At 41.4% G+C, this 24,076-nt stretch overlaps 2 protein-coding genes across 3 annotated transcripts; one reads left to right on the top strand and one right to left on the bottom strand.

Annotated features, from left to right (window-relative positions):
• Positions 1–1,744: 1,744 nt before the first annotated feature.
• Positions 1,745–11,562, top strand: sbspon (somatomedin B and thrombospondin type 1 domain containing). The gene is made up of 5 exons (XM_080793562.1): positions 1,745–2,422; positions 3,883–4,077; positions 4,857–4,935; positions 10,347–10,523; positions 11,426–11,562. The coding sequence occupies exons 1-5, from the start codon at positions 2,197–2,199 to the stop codon at positions 11,541–11,543; spliced, it is 795 nt and encodes a 264-aa protein (XP_080649688.1). The 5' UTR covers positions 1,745–2,196; the 3' UTR covers positions 11,544–11,562.
• terf1 (telomeric repeat binding factor (NIMA-interacting) 1) lies at positions 11,425–22,136 on the bottom strand. 2 transcript variants are annotated; one of them, XM_080793560.1, is made up of 10 exons: positions 21,862–22,136; positions 19,648–19,743; positions 18,234–18,361; positions 17,759–17,845; positions 17,498–17,647; positions 16,001–16,119; positions 14,368–14,397; positions 14,121–14,224; positions 12,622–12,710; positions 12,344–12,504 (listed from the first exon to the last, which is right to left on the bottom strand). In XM_080793560.1, the coding sequence occupies exons 1-10, from the start codon at positions 22,061–22,063 to the stop codon at positions 12,346–12,348; spliced, it is 1,164 nt and encodes a 387-aa protein (XP_080649686.1). In that variant the 5' UTR covers positions 22,064–22,136; the 3' UTR covers positions 12,344–12,345. The 2 variants fall into 2 exon arrangements, with proteins under 2 accessions (XP_080649687.1, XP_080649686.1); XM_080793561.1 differs by lacking the exons at positions 12,344–12,504; positions 12,622–12,710; positions 14,121–14,224; positions 14,368–14,397 and adding an exon at positions 11,425–11,539.
• Between the last annotated feature and the right edge of the window lie 1,940 nt (positions 22,137–24,076).

Genomic DNA, 24,076 nt, shown 5'->3' with positions numbered 1-24,076 from the left:
TCAAGCCATAACAAGCTTGGTTGTGGTCATAAATCCTACATCACTGCTCAGGTCAAGTAGATACAGTACGACTTCAGTGCCCTGTGTGTTCGTGTGCATCCTGCCAGAACCGTACTATTCAGAAATCCCTACTGAGTAGATACAATAGCAGAATAAACACTGCTTGACCTCCGCCCAGTAGAATTTCAAGCCTCTGGGTCAATATTTGGTCTTTGAGGGAGGTAACTTGCTGCAGGAAAGTACACTGCTGCTCACAATCTTTGGAAGAGGAAGAGAATAGAACAGACGGTCAAATAAAATATGCATGCCAAGTCCTGGGGTCATCCTTGGTTCAACAACTCGCATTAGAACAGTTCAGATGCATGTTCAATCTCCATCTCTCACGGCGATGGTAATGCTGATGATTATGGTGAAGATGAAGGCTATTACTGTCGCCTGACCTGCATGATCCCTGACATGAACCAGCATGAAAGGACCCAAGGAGAACGCCTCTGTTCTCGCCGGTCTGTTCGGCCCAGGAAAGGGGGAGGGAGGCAGAATATTCCTCACATCTGCCCTGCCTGACGCTATACGGGTGTTAGATGAGGCCACGTCCCAGTTGGGCCGCTCCCTGGCTGTCGAGGCCTCATTTGTTACTATTTGTTGCCTTTTGCAGATTCTGTCTGTGTATTTATGTTGTTGCAAAAGTGCCATATACTGTATAGCAGCTTGTATTGTCTGAGCAATTCCAATTCTGCTGTATGAATGTTTTGTCAACTGGATAAGTTGACAAATATATAATATATTAAACAAACTACTGCAAACCTCCCCTACTTTCAGTGACTGCAGAAATCACATAGTTTTAGTAATACATCACATTGATTGACAGCGATGTACCCCATACAATTAGCCATGCTCGGAATGTCACCAACTTTAACAGAATCATAGCCAAAGGCAACCAATCAAAGAAATCCATTACCTATCTTTTACCAGCACAGCAAGCCAAGAAATATACATCAAGGTCACACCACAGCCTTCAACTAATGCCTCTTCTGGTCAGTGGATGTAGACATTATCATGAGTTACACAGGTTCTCCCTGTCATAAGAGTAACAGTGACAAGCTGCATACAGTCCCAGAAGGCAGGCATATCCCATTTGGGGCGCACGTGTGTGTGTGTGTGTGTGTGTGTGTGTGTGTGTGTGTGTGTGTGTGTGTGTGTGTGTGTTTTGAGAGATTACTGTAAGCAAGTAGAGAGAAAAGAACAAGTGAGAGAGGTGAGAACCAAAAGGTGGCTTTGGGGCCCCCTGGAGCAATGATCTGGAGGTCTGCCAACTGCTCACATTCCTCCCCCTCTTTTGGGACTCAGAGCGCCAGGGTGGCAGAGAGCAGCCATGCAGGCAAGACTGGCATCAGGGTGACAACAACACGTACTGCTGGGAGGCATATGGGAGAGGACCAGGCCTACGATAATAAGCAGGTGAGTAAGAGAGAAAGTGAGAGAGGTGGAGAGAGAGGGGCACGCAAGGGACATGGGAGAGACAGAGAGACAAAGAGACTGAGTGCAAGAGAGAGATACAGAAAACTCCAGACTGAAAAGCAGAAACACACACCAAACACAGGAGTTCAACCCTCCTCCCCCCTCCCTACCTCTCTCTCTCGTGTTAATTTGCCTCCTCCTGTGTGTGATCGGCCGGAGGGAGGGACTCAGTGGGGAACAGAAAGACACAGAGAGAGAGAGAGAGAGACAGTAGTCTCTACCGAGACGCCACAAACATGGGCGCCTGATCAGAGCCGGAATGTAGAATGTAGTTTTCTGTTGAAGGGCACACTGCTCAGTAAAACGTAGCTAGAGAAAGAGAGAGAGAGAGACGGGGGGAGAGAGAGAGAGAGAGAGAGAGAGAGAGAGAGAGAGAGGGGTTGTATGAGGCCGGGTTCAGAGGAATTCCAGGTCACAAGGGCTCCTGTGGCGGCGGGACCTTATTCGAGACTATAGGCTGGACTGGACTGGTATTCCACCCTGTCCATCTCACGGCCATGATGTGCATGGAAGAGGCAGCCTAGGACCTGCGAGGGGGAAACAAATACACTGGACAGAGGACCAAGCCAAATCACAGCGAGGGGACCCTGGGTCACGTGACGTCACACATCAGGCTCGTTAAGAGACACTTGGTCGGTGCATGTCCAGGTGTTGACCACCCTTCTTTTCAGTCTGATAATGGGGTCTGTTGTGGAGTTCATCTGTTCCCTGTTGCTGTTGATCTCTTCCTTGGAAGTGAACCACTTGGCAGCCGGCGGGTGTTCGAGGAAATGTTGCCACGGGAGAGACCTGAGCTGTGTCACCACTGACTGGAGGATGGATCGTGTGTGGGGGACGTGTTACTGTGACGATGGTTGTGTCAAGACTAAGGACTGTTGCTTTGATTATTTCACAGAGTGCCCAGGTAAGAGCAGAGAGACTAGTGCAGTGGCTTTCAATGCTCTCCGGGGCACGTGCTGCCTGACATTACGTGATAACCTTTAGTATGGGGATGAACTTGATACTTGATATATCATCTTCCGCACCCAACCAGCAGACTAAATGCTAGCATCACCACTACCACATTATCACTAGCAAGGCCGATTGGGGGCAGGAGAGCATTGGACAGTCTGTGTTCAACTCATCCACTACACATGTAGGCATGTTTATCATGTCTTGCCAGACACTTAAAACAGTGGGCTGCCCTATATTCCTGACCCTCTCTTGTGATACTAAAGTATGTCAGTCAGCAACTAATGTTTCTTATGGTGCACCCAGGACTACTGCATCCCAAAAAGGTAATAAGAATGATCAAAGTGCCTAATACCCGAAGCCAGGCAGGCTGTGTCTAACTCAGTTCAGTGGACTGGCACTCGTAATGGAATTAGTTCAGATATTTGAAGAATGAGATTCCATCAATCAGTTGGAGCAATTACAGTACAAGTCAAACAAACGGAGCATGCCTAATACACGTTATAGGACAGGTCAATAGTAACTAATTCTATATGATTGATACATCAAAGTGTAAACTGAACACTGTAAGGAAAATCAAAGGATTCGATGACAGACAAATTGGCCTGCTTTCAAAACACTAGCTGAACAGAAAACGACTTCTACACGTCAAAATGAGTTTTTAATTGACTGACGGTGAGATACAGAAGCTATTGCTAATGCACATCAGCTGTTTTTTATTTATTTATTTAGGGATTGTGCTTTTGCTGATGCAGAATTGTCACTTCTGCAAGCACTTTGATCTGAACCAGGGTTAAATTTATATAGCACATTTATCCAAAGTGCACTGCACTTGGGACCTTCTGATTCCCCTACGGCACTGCCACTGTTCTTCTCAGAAGAACATTGAGTTGGGTCAATGATTCTTGGATTTCTCATTTTAAGATATTCCAATAGTTGATACATTGACTTTCGTTCAGTGCTAGTTTATCAGTTGTACATGATGTGTTGATAAAGTTGTACCAAGTCAATCTAATCCAAGTCAAGTCTGCCTTAAGTTCACTCAGTTTCCCGTGTTTGTGTTCTGCTCATGGGTCCTATACCCAGGTTTGAGTTCCTGACAGAAATACCACAGATGCACCCAGACAAAAACATAAAAAGAACCCAAGGCACACTTCTTGAGGTTAAGAATGCTTTAATTTCAGGCTTAGTCTGATTAGGCATAATTGAACAAGTGAAAACATTGCCAGGCATTTTCTTTTTACGTGTTCAATTATGGACTAAGCCTGACATTAAAGCTCCTTCATAAAGAGTGCCTTGGATTCATTTTTGCATGGATGATTCTTCTGTAGACCTCCTTTTCTCAATTCCGTTTACCACAGACGGAGGCAACGTTATAACGTTTCCCCCCCTGATGTGTGTGTCATCCTCCAGCCCAGGACTGTGCAGTGAGTGAGTGGACCTACTGGAGCGGCTGTGCCAAGCCCTGCCAGCCGTCGGTGCGAGTCCGCGTTCGTCACATAGAGCAGCAGCCCAAGAACGGGGCCAAGCCCTGCCCCAGTCTGATTCAACAGGCAGGATGCAGGGAGTACAGAGACCACCAGGGGGTGCACTGTGGACTGAACACTGGTACACATGCACACACACATGGGCATAGCATGCACCAGGGGGGCAGTCAGACAGATATTTTGTGAAGCCACTAAGGAAATCGGGACTTCATGAAAGTTCATATAATGGCCTGTTGTGGCGCTGTCATTGGGCCCAAAAAAACCCATAGCTCCATAGAGGCCCATGTATTTGGGCCCAACTTCACCTAGACTATTACCTTAATAAACATGGTCATGAATACTTTCTGCTTCCAGCCACTAGTTTAAAGTCTCATTTCTCATGTCATAATATTCTTTTTGGAAAATTATGGTCCCATTTATTAAAAAGATTACCATAAAGTTGTGCATGTTCTGAGGGGCGTGGCTACCGTTACAGTCTATGAACGGGAGCCACCCCCCGTTCAGTCAAAATAGAAAACCAACGAAGAGCCAAAAATAGTCGATCTACAAGCTCACAATGAGTTGACACACGTTACCGTAGGACGGTGAGTTTATGAATGCCCTGCCTGAACGTAAAGAGAACGCGATATGAGCCAACACCAATCTTTCGTCCGAATTGTATTTATTTCGTTTCTTTCTTTTTTGAAGCGTGTCATGAACAACTATTTTCCTTGTGAGTACCAGGAAAATGGTTCTCACGACAACCTATTTCTCAAATTCTATTTATGTGGCTTCACCAATGTAGTGCACGCATGCATGCATGCACACAGGCGCACGGGCACACACACACACACACAATCTGTATGAAAAACAAGATTTCACTTACTGCTGTAGTTGAAGATGCTGTTTTTGTGTCGTCAGGTCCAGCTTTCATCACCAGCATGGAGTTTGGGAAGGAAAGGCCAATGCATGACAGCTATGGAATCCCTCTGGACACAGGGTCAGTTTCATTTAACAAGTCGTCGCTGTAAAAAAAATCACACCTGTGTGAAGTGAGGGGCGCTAAAGTCTGACTCATGTTGATTTGGTGATGAAATGGTGATGTAAAACAAACTGTGCCAACACAAACTTTAAACGCCATAAACAATAAAGAGACAATATGACGTAATGAGGCACATTTTCCCTTCATTGTCAATGGCGTAAACAAAACAAACATTAAACTAAAGACAAACATTATAGGAGGGGCTAGCGCCCCTCAAAAATAACCTGCGTTCCAATTTCGTTTTTTGTCACAATCTCTTGTTTCTCAATTTTCATTGGTTCAATATTTAAACCAGTAAAAAAGAAAAGAAAATGGAAACATGGTGATACAATAGTAATAGTACAAACTATTGATGTATAAATTATCAAAAAGGTAAAAACAGCATAAGCAAGGGACATTTTAATAAGTCTATTTGTAATCTGTCTATCGGATGTCAGTCAGAATGATCTGGGGATGTAAAAGATTATCGATAGACAATGAAAATCCCCAGATATGGAGTACCCTGATCAATATTCTGTCGTAGTACTGATGTCAGCAACATGGCATAGACGCCACATTTGGACGTGCCTGAGACGGAAATGCCCGCCTGCCCACAAGACAGGTGGGCAGAAGGGGTACTCTTGACAATGGGTACCAGTAAGACGCCCAAAAGGGCAAGGTCACGTGCGCGCATCCGCCTGGGTGACGGCAGACTGCTGGGCGAGCGCTGACATTTGGCATGGGGGGTCAGATCAACATATGAAATGAATTCTGTACTTGGGGAGGCTGTGGCTCAGGAGGTAGAGCAGGTCGTCCAATGATCCATGGGTGGTTCAAATCCCGGCTCCTCCTGTCCACAAGTCGAAGTGTCCTTGGGCAAGACACTGAACCCTACATTGCCTCCAATGAGTCAGTCGGTGCTAGCTTGCCACCATCGGTGTGCGAATGTGGGAAGTGAGGACGCTGGTGCCGACTGTTTTCCGCTTCACCTCCCAATGTATGAATGAATGGACCATTGTAAAGCGCTTTGAGCACTTGGAAAAGCACTATAAAAATGCAATCCATTATTACTGGCCATATATGGAGCATGTCTTGAGTGTACAGGGTTTTATGAGGTCAGATCAACATATGCAATGTCAGAACAGGTCAGCTCCATATATGGAGATCTAAGGGTGGCAGTGTCTTGAGTGTACAGGGTTTGATGAGGGCCCAGGTAGGGCCGGGCCAATGAAAATAAGTAGGAAAACAAATGTTTAATAAGTAGTGAAAATAGCAGAGCTTTGCACTCACTCCTTCTGACCACTGTTGTTCTAGACGAGGATGAATGCAATAGAGCGCCGAAGTCCTGACGTCACTCGCTCGTCCCCTGGTTCACGGAAGAAATGTCTCTATGGAGAATAACATGGGCTCATCTTAAAGTCGTTTCATATAAGCGTTGTGGTCCAAAAATAAACAAGCTGTCTCTGCGTTATTGTCAGGGAGGTGTCTCTGTATCGTTTGCGATATATATATCTACTATACAAGTGAAAAGGTGTACCCATACTCATTCTTTCTGCTCTATCTCCGACCGAACCACACTTTCACCACACATCTCTATATGCAAAATAAATTCGGAACGCTCCCCGAACTGACATAGGCTATTTTTTAGCCGTTCAAGTGTCTTATTTACTCTATTAAATATTACTTTTATGAAACATTCCTACACGGAACACGGAATCACTGCTGCCCCAACACGGTCAGAAACAAGCCCAACCAGCCCACAAACAAGCCCTTTAAACCACGCTACTTACATACACTACAACTCGCTTACAATTCGCAAACCTGGCAACACCCTGCCTCTTACGTCACCAGCTCTGTTGCCAACTACGTTCACTTAATGGGGCCAGTCTTTCACAGTGACACACATGTTACATGAACCACGCGCCCGGGATGGTTTCTACCCCTCAATGTCGTATTTGCTGCGCCCTTCTAATGCTGCGCCACGCCTACTCTACACTCACTGCTTGCAGCAGCAGCACTCGCTGGGAGCTGGGTCTGCAGGCGACCCTCGCGCAGGACATTGATGAGAGACAGAAGGAACAGGAGAGATTATACGATCGCTATTTCGCTTATTCCATCTAAATCTCTTTATTTACAAAAAAAATGACTCGACGATTCCCTTAGTTACATCAACATTGTTCTTTGACATTAATCGGATTGTGCCAACATATCACCCTTACACCGATCACTTTGCCTATTTTCGCCACACAGCCAATTTACTTCCGCGAGCGGCCGGGCCATTCCGCCCATGCGAATGCATGGAGAAAAAAAAGAGACGAAAATCCAGCTGTATCGGAGCAGTGCCACACACACACACAGTCAGTCACACACACACACACACACACACACACACACAGAGAGGAGTTGACAAGTGAGAGAACGAGACGGCTGTTGCGTTTCACCATGGCCAGTGCTGTTGTAGACAGCGACGACGATGATACACGGAAATAAGTGTGGAAAAGAAAACGAGCAGACATCACAAAGAAATCGATCTGTCCAACGACGATGGTACAAAGACAACAACACAGCCAACTATATTCTTATAGAGAAAAGCTCTCAGCTAATTCGCCCCGTGCAAAACAATTAACGCACGGAGTTGCGGTCTGCATAGCTGCAGACATGCGACCACTATCAGTGGTGGAAAACGCTGGCTTTCAATATTTAATGAGAGTTGCAGAACAGCAGAACCACGTTACAAAATGCCATGCAGGTCACACATGTTTTCACTCCTAAAATGTATCAAACTAATAATACATGTGAAACGTTGCCCGTTAAAATCGTTTTGTCTAAAAGATCGTCAAATATATGGCCGTTAGTACTGTTAATTCAACATCCGGTGAGGGGAGGATACGGATTGTGTATGGAAATCAGCGCATACAGTGGGTGGGCTTTAGACCGGATGTAAGCCACATCCACTAAATGTACACTAAATAGAAATAGTATAAAATACTGCATAAAATGGTGTAGCCTACTGCAGCTATTTATAACCAGGTAGTGTATAAGTGAAATTGAACACTTAAATTAGTATTTAATACTTGAACTAACAACAGATGGGTCTATATACTATTTGACTTTTTTTTTTTTTCTTTCTTTTACTTACTTAGAGCTTAACAAGAATGTTACAAGTCATCTCATCTTCAAGAAACATTTAAAAAATGTTAGGGCATAAAACCCAAAGTTGTTAAACCTTTTATTATTCTCATTCTGATTTGTTATTTATAGAAAATAAATGTGACTTATTGGGAAACAAGTGTTTTTCTTTACAAACCAAGATATTGGCCTAAATTATAATGAATATAGCCCTCAATGCTGAAAAAGAAGGTTTTAAAAAAATAGATTGAAAAAATGTAATCGAACATCGAAGCAAATCGTGAGCTTCAAATCGAAAATTGAATTGAATCGTGGACTAGGCGAATCGTGATAGCGAATCGAACATCGAATCGAATCGTGAGCTGCAAATCGAAAATTGAATTGAATCGTGGACTAGGCGAATCGTGACAGCCCTAATGTATACATACGCCTGCACGCGCACACACACGCACATGCACGCCTGTAAGGCCCCCCCCACACACACACACACACCAACATGCGATTCATTAAATAACTATTTCTCCGCACGCGCGCACACAACATTATTCACGTGAAGCCTACAGGGAATTACCGACGGAATGTATATACACACACACACACACACACACACACTCCCGGCTCACACGCTTAGAATTTATAGATGCGCGATTACATAACAGCTGGGCGTCATTATAGCGAGCCTTAACATGTTGACTACACTACACTACACATAATAACTAATAACCCGTTTTCAGCTTAAAGCAATTATATTTCATTGAAGCAACTCCTTAGCATTGTTTTCATACCATGGATGTGATAAGAAAATGTATCAAACATAAGGGAAATATTAAATAGTATCGGGTGTACCAGTTTGGGCTTTTCTTTTTTTTCAATGGGGCAATACATTGATTAAACAAACGTTTGATTGATTGAGTTGTACAATGTTATACAACCCTAAACTACTTTTAGAATACACTACACAATACAATACAATTTTAGAACATATAATATTGGCCAATATGTCAAATATGTAAATATTACATATAATGGCATTGAATGGAAGCGGACCATTTGTAACACATGTTACAAATGACCCGCTTTTGCAAGTTTTCTTTGCAGTTGCTTACAGACCAGAATGAATGTGAATTCCGTCTAAACACGATGCAAACTAATGAAGAACATAAGCATGAACACATCCATGTGGATTTTTATTCACCAACACCAAAGACAAAAATTGTAGCACACATATACTCCAGGTGTAAAATTATACGCATTTTGAAGGTAAACACTTCAAACTTCCTTGCTGTACACATACTGACGCGATGGCGTCATGGTGGCGTTGACCAATCAAGAGATAACGTCCATGTTACAACCGTGAAGCGTTACAACCTTGGCGGCTCTCCCCTACATTTGTTACTAACATTAGGTTGTGGCGAAGTAGAAACGTGGCGAGCAGATAGTGTGTTTTGGACAAACAGGCTAGGTATTGGTGTTGATTTGGGTCAACTGGACAAACAGCGTGGTGTTGTTTTGTGTCTGTGTTTGTGTTGGAGCACCTCAGTGTGGCCGTACAGGTCATGTGCAACCTCTTCCACAGAGAGATGGAGACACTAAATCTCAGCTGGACAAACATGTTGGCACGCATGCATCGCTGCCTTGCATGCTGTGTGCTACTGTTGAGTCTGTCACTTACTTTGACTGATTTATGGCATTGTCTTTCTGTTAAAATCCAACTATGTTAATTTAAGAAATCTGGCCATATAGGTCATTGTTTATTCTCTGTGCACACGTGTAGCCTATTGTATGTCAGACTGTATGTCTGTCCCAGTCACAATCCTTTAGTAATTAGGCTGTGGAAATATTCAGGACAAAACAATGGTACATTTCCAATAACCCATCCGTTACTACATGTGGAGTCAACTCCCGCCATTTATTTCTTCCCATAGTGCGTGGCGAAGTAGCTCTGGGATGAGTGCGCGCGAAGCGCGCACGAAATTCTAGTATGATACAATCTATTTCTAGCGAAAATGTAACCAATTCAGTAGCAGCCAGTAACAATAGCGTTTTCTAGTCAGTTGATTCTTCATATCCATATGAGTGAAGCGGCCCAGATGATTTGTTTATTTTTCAAACACAGCTATTATGAGGCGATCTAAAAAAAACTATGGGGATTACAATGCAAATAAAAAGTACATGAACCCGTGGATTTGCGCCCTCTACCGATATTGACGTCAGACTTCGGTGCTCTATGTGACCTGCCACTCCTGTCCCGTCTCTCTCAGGTTCTGCATGGAGTTCACACTGGAGTCCCGGACAGCCCACTGTACAGTGGAGAGTCGCCCCCACACACACTGGATGCGTTACATAACGGAGGGCTACAAAGTGTGTGTAGCATGCCAGCCGCCTGCCATGAGGAACAATAGTGGCAGCTGCCAAGGAGATGGTCAAGAATCACACAAGTATGAAGTTACAAAACATGTTGAACATTTGAATGTTATCTACATGGTACAGTGTGAACATTGCTAGTATCAGTTCAGGATATGGGGATTTCTTCGTTACTCAACATTCTTGCTATAAACTCATATGTTCATATGCAATCTATAAACGTTTTTGAAAAGTAAGACTTAGTGATACATACATGACGTGTCTATCCAACTTGTAAAAATCACGTTAATTAAATCTCTGGAGCGTTAAAATATAATATATACAGTAAGACAAATTACACGACCACTCTGGGTTTTATGTGTACTGGCCACAGTTTGCAGGAACATTGCATTTTATTTATAAAACAAGGTAAAATTCTTGATTTATATGCCTTTCACACATAGTACACACACACACACACAGGAGTGGTCCCTACAGACCAGCCTTTGTCCTGTGGTACCATGTGGCCCCTATCACTTTCCTGTTACAATGACCCTTGGCCATTTGTAGCAGATTTCTTTAAACATACAGTGGGCAACATGCCAAACCTTCCTCCCTCTTGGTAGTGCAGTCCAGGTAGTTGGCTCCAATTCCTCTCACACAGCAATTATCATTGAGGTACCCTTAAGCAAGGTAATTCATCCATAATTGCTTGAATTAATTGACTCAGTGGCAAACAGCAGAGGGCTGCGGCTGTGCCGATCAGCAGCCAGGTGTGAATGTAGGCAACCATAAAGAACGTGAAACAGGGTAATGCCAATAAAGAGAGAATGCATGTTAAGCAAATTACTTTCCTATATTCAGATACTGTAAAACAAAATCCGAAAGTACTAAGTTGAGTGTGAGAACACAGCATTATTTCTTTCTGTGCTTAACTCTGGCACGCAAAAAAATGGAAATCGCCCCTAACCGACTGTTTGAATTTGGTCTGTTTCAGGGAAGCTGTGCTCCACTGGCAGGCAGTGGGGAATCCCCGATGCACTGGAACATGGAAGAAAGTCCAGAGGACCCAGCTGTGTGACTGTCCACCAGTCCACAGTTTCATCTTCATCTGAAACACAGAGAACAGGGTGAAACGGTTCTTTGCACAAAGGTTTCCTCAAGAATGACCTTGACACCATTACGCATTTTGAGGTCAATGGAACTGAGGATAAAGATGCTTGGGGACTCTACTGTCAATGCGAAGACTCTTACAACTACTGTACTGACACAAAGAAAAAATATATATCCTTCTTTGCACAGCTACTGTACAACAAAACTAATGTTCAAGCAGGGGAAATCACTCATAGCATTCACTCACAAGTCACAAATGTACTTCTCCACTTTATTCAACTGAATCCGATTGCATTTTGTACATAACTATAATGCCTGGTACATGCATGAGCATTAAGCACATATCACACCAAGGTTATCAAAACGTTTTAACACACATTGTTTGTACAATTATGTTATTCTTACAAATGAAAGTATTACAATTGTATTAAATTAATACATTAAACATTCTCTATGCAGTTAATGTGGAGGTATGGCAAGTAAATAAACAATACAAGCCCTTTGCTTTCTTAGAATACATGTGGCCATAAGCTCATACATATTTGTTGCTGGAGCCCTCTAGTGGACATTTCTTTCTTGGTTTGTTCAATGCAGAAGCACTAGCAAGATATTTAAGTACAAACATACAGTATAGCAGTTTTTCCCAAGCACAGTGGGTTGTGACAATTCTTTTTAACTAAGTAAACACATTTCTTTAAAAAAATAAAATAAAAGAATCAATCAACTTACAGAAATGAAAAAGAAATGTCAAACATGTTTCAAAAACATTTACTTAATGTAAAATTATAATAAAATAATACACGGTCATACTAAATGATTCTTTTTAAGCACTCTCCAGCGGTCTTTGAGCATAACGGACGTACGCCCACTAAAGTCATAATCTTGTAATATGAGCGCCCACTTCCCTACGCCGTGGCGCTCCACGCCCTTTTTGAGAAGTGCATCCATGGAATTGGCCCATTTCTGAACAGAAAACAAAAACGGGTTTGTTCATATGATAATTAGATTAGATTAGCATTCTAAAAACTGCACTAAATTGACATTAATTTCTGCTGCGTGTAGCTCCAGTGATCCACCTACCCTCTTTTTCCATGGCTGTCGGAGTTCTGAATTACAACTACCCGATTTGTCAGGAGACATGTCTTGACACGTCGACTTGAGACTTGCAGCTGACAAAAAAAAGAAAAAGAGCATTATTATTATAATGAACATCTTAATTACAAAGATTTTTTTCTCTGTGTGTTCAGATTGGTGGCTGAGTAAACAGGGACTGGTCTGTCTCAGTGCCGTGAATTTTCAGGATATCAGAGAGATGGTCCACAATATGAATACATTTTGACACGTTCCATTCTGATAATAATAATAATAATAAAAGCAATTAAAAGCAATGTTGTAGAAGTGAGTCTTGAGCTGAGCTTTAAAAATGTCTACAGAGGCTGCCTGACGAAGGTACAGTGGGAGCTTGTTCCATGCCGACGGCCCGTAGAAGCAAAAAGCTGCTTCCCCGTATTTTTTAGTTGCCTTTTTTTTGGCAAAGCGAGCAGGCCAGCAGTGGAAGACCTTAGGGGGCGGTTTGGGACATATTTAGGCAGGCAGTCATGTAGGTAGGAAGGTGCGAGACCATTGAGAGCTTTATAGACAAGTAAAATAATTTTAAAATCCTAAAAACAACCGGAAGCCAGTGCAGTGAAGCCAAAACTGGAGTAATATGTTCTCTCATCTTAGTTCTAGTTAAAACTCTGGCTGCTGCATTTTGGACAAGTTGTAATCTGTCAGTTGTTTTCTTAGGCAGTCCTGAAAAAAGTGCATTGCAGTAGTCAAGCCGAGAAAAAACAAAGGCGTGGATTAGCGTTTTTGCATCGTCCAAGGACAAATAGGCTCTGATTCGTGCAATATTTCTAAGGTGAAAAAAGGCAATCTTGGTAACATGATTAATGTGTGAATTAAAATTCAATTCAGAATCAATAATAACCCCCAGGTTCTTTACTGTACTGTTACTTTCTACAGTCAGGTTACCAAGTCTGCTTATTATTGATTCTTTCTGCTCACTAGAACAGATTATGAGAACTTCTGTCTTATCCTCATTTAACTTGAGAAAGTTCTCACTCATCCAACATTTGATGCTAGACAGACAGGTCAGCAGCGGGTTTAAAGCACAGGGACCATCTGGAGCCACAGAAAGATATAGTTGGGTATCATCATGTTGATGGTGAACATAATCACAATATTACACTCAAGGTTGACTTTACCATGATCATTGGCCGCGTCGCTGTAGTGCCAATAATGACATTAAAGCACAATTTCTCGTCTAATATTGCTTAATTGAATTTTCAGCTGGAGTAAAACATAGTTTTTAGTAAGACATACTTGTAAACACTTGTAAAAACAAATAATTATAAATAGTCAGTCAAACATCTCTGCTCATAGAACAGTCTATTTCAGATACAGTCAATTACATGATTTTATCTCTCTCTCTCTCTTTCCTCAATAAAATATTTTGGAAAACAGAATAGGGATAATAGTATGAATATTTACACATTTTCCCACCCCTAAACATTTGAATAATGTACAGCACTTACTATTCTTTGGAACGCTGTTCAAACGGATGCTAGGAGTTTTGTGGCATTCAGGCTGGCACATCAACATCTCACCATCTTTTGGTAGTAGCAGTTTCTTTTTCCGCCTGAAGACAAACACATCCTCATCACAATGTTTTGTGATTGAACAATATATGACAATGTTGTTCAATAGAGCTTAACAAAATAAGTAAATAAGTAAATTTAGCAAACAAAATTTGCTAAAATAAAATGTCGAATTCAGACTGACCTGAGAAAGGTAGTTTGGCCCTCATTCGTGCTGGGATGAAAAAGAATATAAATTATCTTGCCTGTGACATAAGATGGAGCAGTCTATTATGGAGCGCTAATACCTTCGTTATCAAGCTAATTTCAGCATGTATAATAATAATAAAACTTTATTTGTATAGCACCTTTCATGACATGAAATGCAGCTCAAAGTGCTTTACAGAGCAATGGAGAAAAAAAGAAAAGAAAAGAAAAGCAAGGCATAAACATTAAAAAACAAGAGCAGTAATGCAATACAGTGAGGACATGAATATCAAAAAATTCAAATATCAATTAACCCATTTAGTACATAATACGTCCTGAAACGTCATAAGGATTGGAACCGAGAGGTGCCTTAGACGTCTGTGGACGTCCAAACGACGTCCAAACGACACGGGGCGAGATAAGAATATTCAGAATTATTCCTTTTTTTTTTTTGGCATTTCGCTTTTCGCTTGCCGTATGCTAACGCTCTGTGCAACTATTAGCTCGTCATTGACTCCCATGTTAGCGCGGCGGAAAGAATGACTCGTATCTCCTGATCCAGGGCGCTCTCCGTGGTGATGAATGGATCGATATGCTGGCGCTGCATTTCTGCTCCTCATCCGTCTCTCCCGCAAAATATGAACTCTTTTTGAAGCGTATATAAATATATTAAGACGATCGGAGATTGTGAGGTCACTTTGTCAGTCAACTTTTTTAAGAAAGTATTTCCGGTTCATGGCTTTCAAAATAAAAGCGATCACTACTCTGGCGATTACTCTGGTGCAAGCAACGCCTTTATTTTGATGCAGTTCCGGTACTAAATGTGTTAAAAGCAAGGGTGTAGAAGTGGGTCTTGAGCTGTGCTTTAAAAATGTCTACAGAGGCTGCCTGTCGAAGGTACAGTGGGAGTTTGTTCCACGCCATCGGCCCGTAGAAGCTGCTTCCCCGTATTTTTTAGTTTACATTTCTTTAGGCAAAGCGAGCAGGCCAGCAGTGGAAGACCTGGGCGGTAAGTGACTGTAGTGCCAAAACATCACACTATAGGATAATGCCACCTCAGCCCAGCTGAGCGATATTAAACATGTGTGCTGTGAAATGCAAACGCAAAGTTAAGCTAGCCCTGGGCTTTCTGTAGCCTAGGGGTTCTCAACGTTTTTGGCTGTGAACCCCCGAAAATGCTTTGGCATGATGTGTCACGACCCCCCCCCCCTCCCCACCCCCAATACAAACTGACTGCAAAAATAAGAAAATATATCATAAATGAATACTGAAACCAGATATAATCATTAAGGAAAGTTTGTACTATGTAAATTCTTCATTTCCATTTTCCAGCCATTCAGTTGCAAAATAAATAAATAAATAAAAGCCCTAGGAGACCCACGGGTTGAGAACCCCTGGCCCAGGCTTAGGGCAGGGGTTCTCAACGTATTTTTGCCGGGGACCCCCATAAATGCTTTGGCTCGTGACACCCACCTACACGCTACAATAACCTTTATAATAGAGAAAATACATATACTGAAACAAGATATAATCATTAAGTTTATGCATGCACTATGTGTACTATCCATTATGTTATGTGTACTATGTGTACAACCCCCCCCCCCCCCAAAATAAGCACCACCATGTCCTACCTTCCGTCGAAGTCCTCCGTAGATTTTCTGGTGGATTCTTCTGACAGACTGGATTCATCTACCGGTAATGCCATCGAGTCCTCCTTAACCACCTTGGACTGGATCAGTCTGGTGGCTGCCTGCCAGACATGAAGGAACACAAGCTCATGCTTTGTGTTTTACAAAAAAAAAACTACACTGTCCTACTTTTTCCACATCTTCCTTTCAGCTTTAAAGGGGAGGTTTTGGTGGGATATTTTTTGAGTTACGGAGCTATGTGTGTGGGTGGCTGGCTGGGTGCGTCCGAGCACGAAAACAGCATGGTTGTTTTTCACCACCTCTGCACAACCTAACACACACACAAACACACACATTAACTGTATATATGATGATTTCGGGTGACACAGTACAGTGACAGTACAGGGACCCCCACACGGTAACTCTGTCATTTCTCAACCGTTTCAGACGTGGGGCGGCTTGCCGGAATCACGCCGGCAGCCTGGGTGCGTACCTGTGGGCCTGGAACTTCCGCCCCCCCCCCCCCCACACACACACACTAAGTTGTACCACTCACTTCACACGGGTGTGATTTTTATTAAATACATAAACTCTCATTAGAGAGCTAATCTAAATTCAACCTTGGTAAATGGTTCCTTTGCAAATCATAGCTCAAACTTTCATGAATAAGTTTCTGTGGGGCCCTTGGGAGAGTTCTGCTGAACGGTGCGGTTTGCCCTTCCAACTATTTTGACGACCAACTATAAATTACCTTTGACTTCTATTGCCAGATCAGCATCTCGACGCAGCCAATACGCAAAAGGTAAGCGGACGTGGCTACGGCTAACAATTAAAACCTTAGACCTATGCCTCTGGGGATTAAGACATATTAAGCCAGACAACTTTCTTGCTAGTAGGAGCAAAGGAAATCAAAGTGAGACAGTGCAAACATTTGTTCTCTTGTACCGAGCAAATCTAGCGTGCAGGCGTATTTGTCCATTTTATTATTGCTAATTTAAACAACAAAAGTAATAGTGTAGTCTAAGTTTGGATTGACTACAGAACCCGACTCCTTGCGCCAATTAATATTTTCCAACACGTTACACGTTACAGTAATATATTACATGCCGTCTCAGTGACACATATTCCTCTCAATACGATATCTTGATTCAAACCATATTATCCCATCCAAGGACCAAAGCATGCGAGTGAAGCAGGCAGATTTAGCACGGAGCGGGTTTTCAAAAATATTGGCATGTGAAGTTGTGAACATACAAACATGAGGGATATAAATGTTGTGCATCTCCAGAACAAACTGAATTTAATTTCTGCCTCCTTGTTTAGATGTCAGTCATTTCTTTGTATATTTAAATTATTTCTCACATCTAACTTGTGCAGTGAATCTTTTGTTTAGAAAGCCTAAAAGAAAAGATTTATTTATATGTTCCAGTGTTTACTATTCAATGACAAAATGTAATCATTCATCGCAATTATTTGTAAAATGTCATGAACAGCCCTAACCTTGACCAGGAAGTCTGAGGGGTTCCTCTCCAAATAGGCATCCAAGTACCCCTGGACCGTCTCCAGCAGGCGGTCGAAGCTGAAGTTCAGGAGGAATGGGTGGTAGATATCCGCCTTGCAACTTACCACCGACAGCTTGGCTGAAACGTTCTGTGAACAAAGTGTTTCTTATTACCTAGTGTGTGCATGTCTCTCCTCATGCTGCATGAGTGGTGGTGCTGCTCTACTGAACTGAAGATGGACAGTAATTGGGATGTTTACCTGTGCAATGTCATGTCTCTCTGTGAGCCACTTCAGGACAGAGCGGGCCCGTGATGTTTGGCCTTTCTCCAAGCACACAGCCACGGCCTACATGAGGGGAGAAAGCGTTAAGACGTAGAATGCTGCACTCACAAAAGTGAAATCTTAGTACAAAATATCTATCTAAAATGCAGTGGCACATTAAAGTGGATAGATGATACCTTATGTTTACAAGAGGACAGTGTTTTTCAAAATTATTATTTTTATTTACAAGCACCGTTATGGCAAAATGTACAGTTGCAATTAAGACGTGTGCATCTGAACAATTTAAAGATGCCTCTATTCAAAATAACCACTTGAATCCCAGCGTCCCTAGTCTGGTGTATTTTTGGTGAAGAGATTTGATGCGAGCAAAATACTAGAGGGGATCTGATCCTGGTCAACTAAGGGTTTAATGGCAGAGGTTAACTGCCCCTGGACAGTTTAATGTGTTTACCTGGACCAACAAGAGAGTGGCGATATTGTCAATCAAGCTGTCCTCTGTTAGAGTCTTTTTTAGACTTTTCCATATATTAACGGCAGACATCAGAGGCAGCACGTCGTCCTCCTCCTCAAACTTGACATCTAGGAAAACGTCACACAGTAAAAACATAACCTTATGTTTGCACTTTACAATGTTGTCTGGTACAATAATCAACTCACGATGTTCTTCAAATGTGTAATGCAACAGAGCTGTACAGACTTTGCTTTGTGCCAAGTCTGCCAACTGCCATCAAATTGCACAATGCAAGAGAACTCCCTCAAAGTCTCCCTAATACTTAATGCATGTGGTGTCGGCTTTGTTCATGCATGATTCTGTCCATATGTGTCTGATGTGTTTTTGTATTGTCTGTGTATATTTATTTCACCACATTATGCTGCTGCAAAGCCTAAATTTACCTTTGGGGATTCTATCTTATCTTATCTCATCTCATGGCAATGCTTTATGTGGGTCACTTTTTGTTTTACTATTTAGATTGATGTCAAGTAGTGTATTTTATATCATCCTGTCTGTATTGACCGGGGAACAAATATTATTCCTTGTGGATAATGAAGAACATCTAATCTAATGTAAAAAGCAATGAAAACACAAACTCTCTGCAATATCCGTTTGAGTGAAATATTGAGGCCAGTTGACTGCCCTCGACAGCAGTATGACTTCTGTTATGAAGGGGTTTTCCCATTAACGTCACCTATCAAGGCAATCAATTGACGATTCATACCACTAACCATACCACTCACTATAAGAGGAATATTTACAAATGTCCTCGGTTTGTGGGTTTTCCACTGGAAAAAAGGCTTTTAACGCCTAGGTTTTATATAGGAATGGTTGTTTACTAGGGTTGGGAGGTTATGTGCATCTGTATTATCTATATTATAAGAGTGAGACAGGAACTATAGTAGGAACTATAGTAATAGCCAAGCTGATGCTTTGGCATCCTGGCAGCCTCAGCGTTTTTTGATCGCTGCCAATGGATCCATTTTAAAGGCTAAATGTAGGCCAAGTCCATAAAATTCCAATGTTTCTGATGATGGACCACATCATAGCTCGCCAGGAGCAGTGGTGTGGACAGTAACAAAGTACATTAACTTGAGTACTTTTTTATTTTCTTTGTAAGGACTTTCACTCCACTACATTTCAAGTAGTAGACATATTGTACTTTTGAGTTCACTATGTTTCTAGGAAGGCACTCTTGGGACCCAAACTTGCAAAAAAAACATTATGATTGAACTATTCAAATAGAACATGAGGTAATTAACCATAGACACAAACGAGACATTGCCAACTCAGAGACACAAATAAACGAATCAGCAATGAAACGCATTACAATCAATCAACAACAAAAAAATATGTCTTCAGGGACACTTACTCAAATCTTTTCCATGCATGACCCTTGTCAAAAAAGCAGCTATGTTCTTTTTCTGGGCCTGGTCAGCTCTGAGAGGAGAAGAGCCATTGGCGATGGCTGAAAAGAAAAGAAAATAATATTGGAAAAGAATTTCAGAAAATACTCAAATCTACAAGCATTGCCATTCTTGCAGATCAGCTAGTATCGCCTCACAACACCTTTGTACGATGCAACAAAGTATAAAATAGGGCTTAAATAGTAGTAAATGGGCTGGTGAATGACTGAGTGGAACATTTAACATTGTAATATTGCTATGATTTGTTTTTACTTTATGTATCCCAAGCAAATCTTTCCCACATATATATATATATATAACTATTTCTGACTGAAAGCATTTGAACAATTCTTATATTTTTGTAAGTCTATTTAGACATTTCTTTATTCCCTTTTAACACAAATTACTTGTTTTGCTCTGGCAAATGATTGGGTACAGTAGGTCACACAAAGAAAATGGAGAGTCCCATAGATGGTTCCCAAAGAGGCAAAAATCCAATGAATTCTAGTACAGTCTGCCTGTGGAAGTTCTTGAGACACGTTGATGAGTAGACTGTAAGCAGGTTTACAACTAGTCTGCATATTTTTACCACGCCTTTGGGCTTGTTTTTGTCCATAGTTGAGGGGGAAAAGTTGCCTTTAAAAATGGCGGTGGCTTGTTTGGGAAATCTAACAAGTCAACATTTATTTGATGTATATATACACTATAATTCCCCATAGGTTTGGGAGAGTGGGAATCGCATTGAGTGACAGAATCGGTCTGGTGGCTCTCTACTTATTAAGCCCTGGCTAAAGCATGTGTGTGTGATAGTATAATAAATGGCCAAAACATAATTATAGACATACATAGTATTTATAATGATGATAAATGCATAGTCTTTTTTATTAAGATTATAAGGCCATATTTGGGCTTGTTTTTCAAGGGGAGATTTGGCTTATTTCTCTCACAAGAGTTGGTTGTTTTGGCTTGTTTTTTGGAGGTGGGTTGGCTTATTTCTCACTGGAGTTGGTAGCCCCTCTCGGAACCCTACATAAAGCTTTTATGAAATTTGATGGTCGCTTTACGTAGGGTCCCTGGTCATGCTAAGATTTTCCAATGCGATTGTTGGAACGCGGATATACACAAACTCATCGTTTAGTCGATCGGCGCGGTATTACCACGCTTTTTCTTGTGTTCGTTTACGAATGTGCGAACTATAAGTACCTTACATACCTCTGATAAAATCTCCTGTGTTGCGGAAGCCGTTAAGTATTTTTAATCCATGTTTGATTAAAAATGCGCTTTGATTTCTTCTTGTTTATTTACCGTTTATTGTACCGCCTCCCGATGTGCGGTTGGCTTTGCGGGCTACGTCCCTGCCTATGATCTGCTCCGTCATAGCTGTAGCACCACTAGCTAGCCAGATAGGCGGTACAATGAGGTGTCAATAAACAAGGTAGGAAGAAGCGACATTTTTAATCAATCATGGATTAAAAATACTTAACGGCTTCCGCGACACAGGAGATGTGTCGGTATGGTATGTAAGGTACTTATAGTTCGCACATTCGTAAACCAACACAGGTAAAAATGGCGTAAAACCGCGCCGATCGACTTCTCCTTACGTGTTTACATTGTATTTGTGTGTGCGTAACTGGCGGCAGCCCAGCGTGAAACAGGACCCAATGTGTAAAGTAAACAAAGTGTCAGAAACTTTACTACATTCGGGTTCTGCTTGCGGGGCTATGGAGTTGGCAACACTAAGATTTTGTGTTTGCCCAAACAGTAGCTACTTTGAAGACACTATCTGAAACCCTTATTAATTATTATTATTATTATATTATACAGTGTGGTGACTGTGGTAACTCTCCTCCAGGATACAGAAAGATTGGGAACCAAGCAAGGAAGAGCTCGTGTTAAATGGGCTATTTTTTGTGTTAGAATTTGGACCTCACAGTGACTCAGTCCCTTCCTGTTACCGATTGAAGACATGAAAACCATTATTTTGCATTGTGCAGTACTCTGCTCTCCCCCTCTTTTGATTGAACACTTTAACAGTTTGCATGGTAAAATCACAGGAAAGTACAATTCAATTGACAATATATACGTTCTGCTACGCAAAAAGCGGCATATGGCTTGTTTTAATCGAAATTCATTCATTCATTCATTCTTCAGTGGATCAGGGCCACAAATCATATCCTCACCCTCCAGTGTGTTCAGAGATGCGTTGAAGTCGTCCAGGTTTCTCTCCCTGAAGCATCGACACACACTTAAAAACATGAAATCAAACATCCACCCGTTAGCGACCGCCGTTACACGCGACAAGCTGACTGTCTCATCTGCAGATGAAGCACTACTTGTTGTTAGTGACGAGGTTGCATCGTCTTCATCCGCGGCAGCATCCATAGTTAAACTTATTATGCTACTTGAACTTTAGATTGTAGCCGCCAGACCACAGAGAAGACGTCTCGCGCCCCGAGCTCCAGTCCTCCAGAAGACAACAAACTTTAACAACAACAAAGAAAGACCACGGCACTTCCGTGTGACGAAGAGTGTTGCCAGGTCTAAGTAAAAAATAAGCCACATGAGCACTTCAAATCTACTGTAACGTCCGCTACAACCAACGTTACAGAAAGTCGAAAGCCCGAAATCGCTTATAATAAGCAGAAATGGCAACACTGGTATACGCTGTGAATCCAGGATTCCGTTATCTCACAGCGCCTTCGTGTGTTATGGAGGATAACCTCCTTTTTTGACGATGGCATTGACATGGTAGGCAGTGTTTTAAGCAGCAATTATTTGAGAAATTATTTCCGTTTACAGCCAACAATGCAATAATAGAATAAAGAAAAAATGTTCTAAATCTAAATGCATCTACATTTAGCCAGGCTAATACTCATTTAGAGATGGCTTTTACAGAATCCTTTACAGAAAAGACCTTGTTAAATTTAACCTGTGCCACACGTTTTACTGTCTTCTCACTCTTCTGGCTGTATATTCAGGACACTTTCAATAAATATGTTGGAGCATTATTACCCATAATAAAGAAAGAACATTTTCTAATTGTAGGCTGATAATGCACCAACCATTAATTCCATGGCGTAGGTCCATAAATCATTCATTCACGCCCAGAGCTCTGCATATTTTTACAACCAGTGTTGAACAGCAACGAAGAACATATTCATATTATTTTATTTATTTATTTTTTACTGCCTACTTTACTCAAGTTTTGGATAAGAGTCGACTTTCACTCTACATTTCAAAGACAAATATTGTACTTGTTGAAGGGAAAGGGTATTTATGAATGAACCATATGTAGCCCTTTTCAAATAGTGAAAATAGCAGATCTACAAGCTCAAAATGCCTCACATCCCGACTCGTAGATTTGTTTAACTAATGAATGTTTTTATGTCTAAATTTCAAAACAGTAAAGCATTCATATTAAAAAATACTCCAATTATCTTTGCTGACGATAAATTTGATTTGAATCTGCTGTCCTAGCTATGCTATCTGAATGGTAAGTTATCACAAATTTTAAAACACTAAAAGTAGAAACAAAACACACATATAAATTAGTCAAGTCAAGTCAAGTTTCGAAGTGCCCGTCTAGTTCTATAGTACATACAAATTGTTTTCTTGGAAAGTAGGAAAGTAGAACAACAGTTTCAAGATCATTTGGTATCATCAGAAGAATCAGGGGCTTGGTTTGACTCTTAACCTAATAGTTTAATTTGTCCATATCTCATTTACTGCAATATTGTCTCGGCAAGTATATATAACAAATTTACTCATTTCCAACATAATTTCTCAGAATAAATGTGTAAGAACAGCTACCTCTTCTAACCATTTGGCGCCATCTGCTCCCGTTTAAAAAACTAGATTAATTGTCTATAAACATTAACACAGTCCAGTTCTGTTCTTTCATGTATACATGTATAAATGCACTAACCTTTCAAAGAATATTTATTTTTAGATGAGCTTGTAGCATTGTAGTGTGTTGTATGCTTGTAGCTCACATTGGTGGAATATAAATGTTTCCTTTCTCACCTGCACTAATTTCAGTGACTTTTATTTAAAAAATAATTTGTCCTCCACTGTTTACAACTTAATGGCATCACACAGTCTTATACGTATATATTTCTGGCTTTAGGAAAAGTTGCTCACATTCGCTAGGTGAACTATAAGAGCGTCGCAGTCAGGTGGAGACCTTATAATATATGTTCAAAACCATTACTTTTCAGGAACAACCTCATGTCGCTATTTATTCTTGAGCAAGGTAACAAAGATGATCAACGGTGGAGATAAGAGGTTTCTGCCCAACAGAACTGCATCTTGGAGGGAACATTTTCTGTTGGTGATGAATTGCCAACTCTTACCATGCACAGATTGGTTAATAGTCTGTAGTGTGAAAATACTTTT

Source organism: Protomyctophum bolini, assembly GCF_963924005.1.
Source record: "Protomyctophum bolini genome assembly, chromosome: 21".
NCBI lineage: Eukaryota > Metazoa > Chordata > Actinopteri > Myctophiformes > Myctophidae > Protomyctophum > Protomyctophum bolini.
Note: the sequence above shows the minus strand (reverse complement) of the source record. Positions and strands in the feature narration are given on the sequence as shown.

What these genes read in the sequence shown, in the direction of transcription:
- sbspon (XM_080793562.1), top strand. Translation starts at nt 2,197, where the DNA reads ATGGGGTCTGTTGTGGAGTTCATCTGTTCCCTGTTGCTGTTGATCTCT. An exon ending in GGAATCCCTCTGGACACAGG is followed by an intron (nt 4,936 to 10,346) that starts GTCAGTTTCATT and finishes CGTCTCTCTCAG; the next exon opens with GTTCTGCATGGAGTTCACAC. An exon ending in GATGGTCAAGAATCACACAA is followed by an intron (nt 10,524 to 11,425) that starts GTATGAAGTTAC and finishes GGTCTGTTTCAG; the next exon opens with GGAAGCTGTGCTCCACTGGC.
- terf1 (XM_080793560.1), bottom strand. Translation starts at nt 22,063, where the DNA reads ATGGATGCTGCCGCGGATGAAGACGATGCAACCTCGTCACTAACAACA. An exon ending in CCACTCTCTTGTTGGTCCAG is followed by an intron (nt 17,846 to 18,233) that starts GTAAACACATTA and finishes CCCCTCATGTAG; the next exon opens with GCCGTGGCTGTGTGCTTGGA. An exon ending in CCTCAGACTTCCTGGTCAAG is followed by an intron (nt 16,120 to 17,497) that starts GTTAGGGCTGTT and finishes CATGTCTGGCAG; the next exon opens with GCAGCCACCAGACTGATCCA.